Source organism: Tarenaya hassleriana, unplaced genomic scaffold (genome assembly GCF_000463585.1).
Source record: "Tarenaya hassleriana unplaced genomic scaffold, ASM46358v1 Cleome1, whole genome shotgun sequence".
Lineage (NCBI taxonomy): Eukaryota > Viridiplantae > Streptophyta > Magnoliopsida > Brassicales > Cleomaceae > Tarenaya > Tarenaya hassleriana.
Window position 1 is genome coordinate 9,545,947 of NW_010960187.1, and position 6,989 is coordinate 9,552,935.

The 6,989-nt window shown below is 38.5% G+C and overlaps 1 protein-coding gene and 1 long non-coding RNA gene across 3 annotated transcripts; both read right to left on the bottom strand.

Moving 5' to 3' along the window:
* LOC104821538 (probable aminopyrimidine aminohydrolase, mitochondrial) lies at positions 1 to 5,308 on the bottom strand. 2 transcript variants are annotated; one of them, XR_773092.2, is made up of 7 exons: positions 4,879 to 5,308; positions 3,528 to 3,636; positions 2,441 to 2,731; positions 1,887 to 2,301; positions 1,521 to 1,787; positions 454 to 1,095; positions 1 to 322 (listed from the first exon to the last, which is right to left on the bottom strand). XR_773092.2 is itself a non-coding variant. In XM_010552463.2 (6 exons), exons 1-6 carry the CDS (start codon positions 5,223 to 5,225, stop codon positions 680 to 682), a joined length of 1,845 nt encoding a protein of 614 aa, XP_010550765.1. In that variant the 5' UTR covers positions 5,226 to 5,308; the 3' UTR covers positions 453 to 679. The 2 variants fall into 2 exon arrangements, 1 of the variants encoding a protein (XP_010550765.1); XM_010552463.2 differs by lacking the exon at positions 1 to 322 and having other exon boundaries at positions 453 to 1,095.
* Positions 5,309 to 6,203: 895 nt separating this feature from the next.
* Positions 6,204 to 6,774, bottom strand: LOC104821550. Its single transcript, XR_773093.1, has 2 exons — positions 6,685 to 6,774; positions 6,204 to 6,416 (listed from the first exon to the last, which is right to left on the bottom strand). It is a non-coding gene; the product is annotated as an uncharacterized LOC104821550 (long non-coding RNA).
* Between the last annotated feature and the right edge of the window lie 215 nt (positions 6,775 to 6,989).

Below are 6,989 nucleotides of genomic sequence, written 5' to 3' on the forward strand. Positions count from 1 at the left end.
TAAAACATTTCAGTCAAATTCACTACTTATTCATCAATACCAAATACAATGCTTTCAACAAGTAATATTACAAATTGTAAACAATAATCGCGGGCAACAAAAAAATTGCCAAAGAAAATAAAATTTGAGCCAAGAATCACAAACATTCATATCTCACAATCTATATCATACCTTTTGATTCGTTCCATTCGAGAATTCATACTTAAAATTTATCAAAATAATATGGGAGCCATCAATGCAGATTATCTACTTATATTGGAGGGGGAGGAAACACAAATGCCAAAGAACAGCTTGTGAATTTGCCCTTGAGATTTGTTGATTCCTATTGAAAGAAAAAAGGAATAATAAATTCACCAGAAATAACAACCGAAACCACCATATCATCAAACACCCGAGATCTCGGAACCGCAACTGCGCAAGAAATTTATATCGAAACAGCTTCGAGTAACTTACCGGTCTGCATCGTGGATCTCCCGACGCTAAAGGTTTTTGTTGTGCGTCGATCACTCTGTCTCTGTAGAATAGAAGGAAGTAGCGAAAGACGGGATATCCGTGGCTCTTCAATAAAATCAGCCACTGGAAAAGTTTTTTATTTTAATCTTTTGAATTCCGTATATACGGTTAACTCCTCGGTAATGCTCCTAACTGATTTCTGCTGAAAAGAACAAACCCGAGTTTCCTACCAACCAAGAAAGAAGGCATGAATCTCAGCCCAGCTGGATACTGTATAGAGCGTGCCAGAGAGTCCTTTCCACGTCGAGGATTCATCTTCGGCTTTTTGTTTTTGTTTCTGAACGATGCCAGAGAACAACGGAACAAACGAGATGCCGAAATGGCTTCCCACTCTCCTGAGGCTCGAACTAGAGCCAACGACTATTCCTATATCTGCTTCGAGGAGACACAGCAAGTCACCTACTGAATCTCCGATATAAACAGTTAATAAGCTTTTCTTGTCACTACTGCGATTATGCAGAACTGTTTTGAATTCTCGAGCTTTATCGATCGGGGATTCCACTTTTCTTGTGATTTCGCCGGTTGATATAGACTCCTCGAACGTCAATTCATTTGCATGTACTTTAAGGGCATCAAATCCTCCTGTTTCAAGCATGCAAAATCCATAATAAGTAGCCACAACAGAGGCCATTACGGAAAAAATATCGTGACAAAGAGAGAATCAGCTAAAAACACATTCAAGGAGAGTTTCAAGCAATACAGGTAACTTACAGGTAAATCATCAAGAAGAATAATGAGAATAGTCAATCGAATATAGACCAAGAAGAGCATGAGACCAGTTCTATGACAGAAAATACAACATATGTTTGTATGGATGAGTGTTCAACAAAACAACACATACTGAAGCTTCAAATTGACAAACAAAACAGGAATTCAGTTCAGAAGAAAGAAATGGGAGGAGATTCTGGCAAAGAATTGCCTTAGAAAGAAGGCTACGCAAAATTGCAAAGTTCTATTTGTCTAAATAGTCTCCAAACTTTACTGATTAAGAGCCAGGAATCACGTACCTGCAGAAAAGGCTGCTCTGATGAGATCGCCACACCAGCAATAAGAAAGCACGTGGACATTTGCACTCAGTATTTCATTTTTTACAATTCTCTGGAAGAAATTGAGGCAGCCATCTTGAAGAATTAACCTTTCACCAGCTCTTTTGATGTCTTCAAGATTCAGACCTTTGAGTACACCAGAATCAATCACCCGGAGATTTGCCATTTTTTCAAAATCCGAGAGCTGCTCTAGTGCTTTACATAAACCCTCATAGTCAAAGGCGTCCACTGCAGGAGCACAGTAGTATGAAATCACACACATTAAGTCACAAAAATTTCTTAGATTAGTACAGAACTCGAATTGGCCAACAGGTAAGCAAATCTGACCTTTTTCCTTCTTTAGAACATTCTCTATACACTCTTCATACTCTTCTGTATATTGTTTAGAAAGATGAGTCCATGTGTTCTTAAGGTCAACTGACACCATCCGATGAATTTGTTGCTCAGATTTACTCTGATCAGATTTTGGAGCAGTTACTATTGCAATTTCTGCCAAAATGGCAGAAGAATCAACAACACTGCAAGTAAGATCAAAATCAGAAAATATCATCAGATGATCTTCTTCAGGGTTGTGCTCTTTCGTCAGAGGAACTATGGTAGGCTGAGCAAGCGGCTGTGCATGGAAGAACTCTATTTCAAGTTTCATAGCCTGTTGATACAACTTCTCAATGATGTCTAGTTCCTCCCCGGTCATACACACACTAAGTTTCTCGAGCAAGTCTTCCGTTTGCTTAGCTGATGTCTAAACACAAAGAATACAATAACTGAGCCATTGAAGATCACAGACCATTCATTATATACGTCATCTCTCCTTGGCGAAAAACTTGGCCAGGATTTCAAAATTCAAAAGAAACATGTGAAAATACAATATTTATGTATACCTGGAAATCTTCACAAGAATAATTTTCAATCCATTTCTTGTAAGGATGGTTCCCATCGCTCAGATCTACAAGTGCTTCGAACTCCTTACCGAGAAAAGCATATAACTTCATGCAAGGTGCCACAGCACCAAGTGTGTAGGTGGCAACTTTGGTCTTCTCGAAAGGAGTATCAAGCATGCCGGGAGCTTTTATTCCTTCTACTTTTCCAGAGGCTGTTGCTAATAAGAATTCAGTGTATCTCAAAGTTGCAGAGTTAACTGAAACCTCTTCTTCAACGTCTACACCCCACTCCTGCATGGCTCAAACATAGATTCTACTGTGATTATCACAGTTGACCTGATGATTACAGAGGCACACGTGTAACCATGTGCATGTCGTTCCGCAGACCAGATAAAGTGCCACACAACTTAAAAAGTTTCCTCTTTGTGAAGTTGAGAAATATAAGCTAGGTATTACTTCTACACGAATCTGGTCACTTTCCAAATTAAAGGAACACCAAGAAAAGTCAGTGACTTAGACAAAACAGAAGCAACTCAGTCTATCACTTTTCTTCAAGTTCTAGAACATAAAATCAGGTACCCACTAAAAGCATTTGAAACCCAGGACCAAAATCGTAAAAAAGGTTATTTCTTCTCTTTATTTCTCATGATGAAGATATTAAAGGTTAACAACCTTTAACCTAACTTCCTAAGAGAAACCGACCACTTATATCCATAAAATGAAGTAATAAAATACACCATGCAACAACACTGAAACAACCAAAATACGTCTGCACCAAATATGGTTATAGAAATCCACAAAAAGAACCCATGATATAAATGAGAGATTATGAGACCTGGAAAATAGCACCCAATTATCCTTTCATTGATATATAGGAAAAATAAAACATCGAAGAAGCACTGAATCAGGTGTCCAAGAAAATAAATGTGTCAGATCAACTTCCACCCTTGTAATATCTAGTTATCTACAATACTAGCTCCCACTTCTGGGGCGAATGCAAATATTCTTTTTGTTTCCTCTTTACTATGGAGTACATCAACAGGCGAAACAGGAGTAAAATTCATGTGGCTTGAAGAATTCATCCTACCTGTACAACTGAGTTGTGCATTTTCAGTTCCTCCATAACACTTTTCCTCAAATCAGAGATTGCCAACTTGTCATCATCATCATCAGCGCACTCCTCCGCCAATTCATACCTAAAGTCAAACATAAAGCATCTAGCAACTCCCAATATTACCAAGAATAATTTTCACCACCATCTTCAACAAATCAGAGATATTTCAGCTATCTTGCCTTGTCATAAATAAACACCAGCCTCAACAAATTTTGATAAGCACTTAAATAGGTTTCTCACATGCACCACTAGCAAAATCATATCATTCAATCAACTTCTGAAACGAAAAGATAAAAGAATCTAAGGAAAAGAATTCTGCAATCTGCACAATGCACCTTTTTTCCTTACACTAAAATTGCAAACTTAATAAACAAATCCAATTTAGAAGATCAAGTAATTCAAAAAGGAAGCTTGAATCAGATTATTCATCCAAATTTCCTCCTATGGTTCATAATGGCCACCGACTGGGAATACAGGCAGGAACCTCTAGGTTTAATCTCAGGATGGTCACAATTCAAATCTTATTTTTGGAACAAATAGTTCGGGATGCAAAAAGTGAAACCCACAAGAAATCAAGATGGTGTGCAAAATGAATAAAAATCTTATCAATTGCACACTGATCTCTCTTCATACTGTATCTAGAACATTTACCTTTTCTATCAGATATCTACGTTCACCAATAAACATAGGCGCCCTAGACGGCAAAAGAAAAGACTGGTTTCAACAAGATGAACATATAGCCTGCTGAAAATATTTTCAACCTCTTCTCCAGATTCATAAGAAAACATGGCCAACAACAATTTAGCCAAATAATCACTAACATGCTCATAGGTATCTCCATTCCTCTCCGACAAACAATAACAACTAAGCAATTAAGATTAGTTGCCAATAAAAAAAAAAGGTAAACCTCCGAATTGGATGTCAACTACATTATTCGCTTACAGAACTAATTCCTCAGAACAAACACCTAACTTATTTGTCTCATCTACTCCACTAAATCAAATAAAGAATCCAGAAGAACCAGCCCTTGATTCTTCCATTTCCCCTATATATTCATCATCAAAGCACATTTGCTCTGTTGAACAAATGAAAGATCATTCATTTCCGTTGGCAACTCTCGCTCATCAATCTTCCTTGATCAGCATCGTCGGAGGGTTCTAAAGAGAACTTTGTTCTACTCTCATAAGGACTATTAGACACAGCAAATACTATCAAGAATCCTAGTCCACTAGTCTCATCTACCTACCACCGAACATAAACAACTCCAAAATACTGATAGGCAACAATAACGAACGAAATCAAACAGAAGCCAAGAAAAACTCACGCCTGGGCAAAGGCCTTGAGGAAATGAACATCCTGAGCAATATAGTGACGGAACGTCTCGATCTTGAGATTCCCAGCGGCCAAACAGACGGCGAAGGGACTGTACATCGAGAACAGGCATTCTCTACGAAACTTGACCCACAGCCGCGCCGCGAGCCCTTCCTCCGATGAGCTAACGGCAGTCATCGCCGTCGTCGAGGAGGAGGCAGTCGCCGCCTTCGGATTCGCCGCCGATCTAGATACCGGAGAGGAAGCGTCTGCAGAGATAGATCGGAAGGGGACGGTGGCGACGGCGCGTGGAGATCGGAGCGAGGTACTGATCAGGCGCGTGGAGAAAAGGAAGCGCATTCAGAGAGAGAGAGAGAGAGAGAGAGATTGTACGAAGTTAAGTTTTTTCTTAGTTTGAGAGAGAGAGAGAGAAGGTACAAGTTGTAATCTGAGCTGCGCAGGACTCTGCCTTTTTTAGGTCTCTGTTTTTTTTTTTCCTCTTAATTAATTGCGATACATTTTTGCAAATATTATCCATAATAGGATAATTGAAGTTGATTTAAGTGCTTTAACAAACTTTCCACGAATAAAGAATTGCTTTTAATATCAACTGAATATTAATTACGAAATGTAAATATGAGAGATTTAAAACACTAGTATTTTTCATCATGTCAATTACATAAATAAATCGAGATTAAGGTGATGATGTTGTTATTGTAATTATACAAAGAAAACATGATATATATGTATATAAAGTATCAAAACCGTTTCAATGATGGTATATATGAGGGAAAATCATGATATTGATAATCTGTCACCCTCCAATTCCAATTTTGACGATATAACTCATAACATGTCCTCAAGTTCGAGTGCTCACTCGGTGCTGTGGATGTTCAAGTTCAAAAGCATTATTCTCAATGGGAAATGTGGTAGCGTACCCTATTGAAAATTGTTATTCTACTAACCAAAGAATGTTCCCTAGCAAGTTTGATCTTGACTTTGAACCGAACCAAAGCATGGAAGGATGCTATAGACGAAGACATCGTTGCATTATATATATATATATATATATATATATATATCACATGGGATTTTTCGATCTTCCCCGGATGAAAACACTATGTTCATAGCAAATGAGTTTACAAAATAATAATAAAATTGTTAAAAATTAAAAAAATTCTGTCACGCGAGCCAGCTTTTATACTCGTTGAGCTGACTCGCGATGAATTCAGCTTGCCAGACTTGTTTTTTTTTTTTCTTTGTTCGAATTTTTGTAACCCCAACTCCGTAAAATATGGGACATATCATTCTTTGAAAATCAAAGGATGCTACTAGAAATTCTGGGAGATATTGATTTACTGTAGAGTGCGGGAATAACACAAGCGCTGGATCTAGATAAGCATATTCATAGGCATAAAATATTGAAACTAAACCCATATTCAAGCGTGAAAATGAATAAAGAGGATCTCACAATACCTTGTACTGGGCCCCGACATCCCAGACGGTAAAGCTCACGTACGTTCTTGAATTTCAGCGTCTTCACATTAAACCCTGGTAAAACAACGTGACAGACTCCTTGGTTACGTATGGTTTTGTTTTCAATTTTGTAGCATTTTAGGCATTGATTCTCCCCCACGGACCACGAGAGAGCTTGCAGATTTCAATGAAGTCATCATTTGTTTGGTCATTTCCAAGGAGGCCGGAACGACCCCGGAATTTCAGTCACAGGGTTCTCATCCATAAGATGGAATTCCCTTTATAGACACAATCTGGGGCTACTCAAAAGATTTTTGTTGTGTTGCTAAACACTAGTTCTCACTCTGTGCTGCGAAGCTCTGGTCGATTTTGAAGCAGTCATACCCATCGATTCTCACATCCCCATCTTCGTCTTTTCCTCCGTACACCTCAACCCGGGCGACAGGGCACGGAGGATCCATATGAATGATGATGATGATGATGCACTCTCAGATCTTGTTACAGCATCCATCTGTTTTTTCTTCTTTTTTTTTTGCCCTAGAGGCCCTCAGATCTTGTGATCTTGTGCAATTATTTGATGTGTGCCGATGAACCAACCAACCCCCACAAAAAAAAAAAAAAAAAAAAAACACTTGGCGTTGGCGGTGT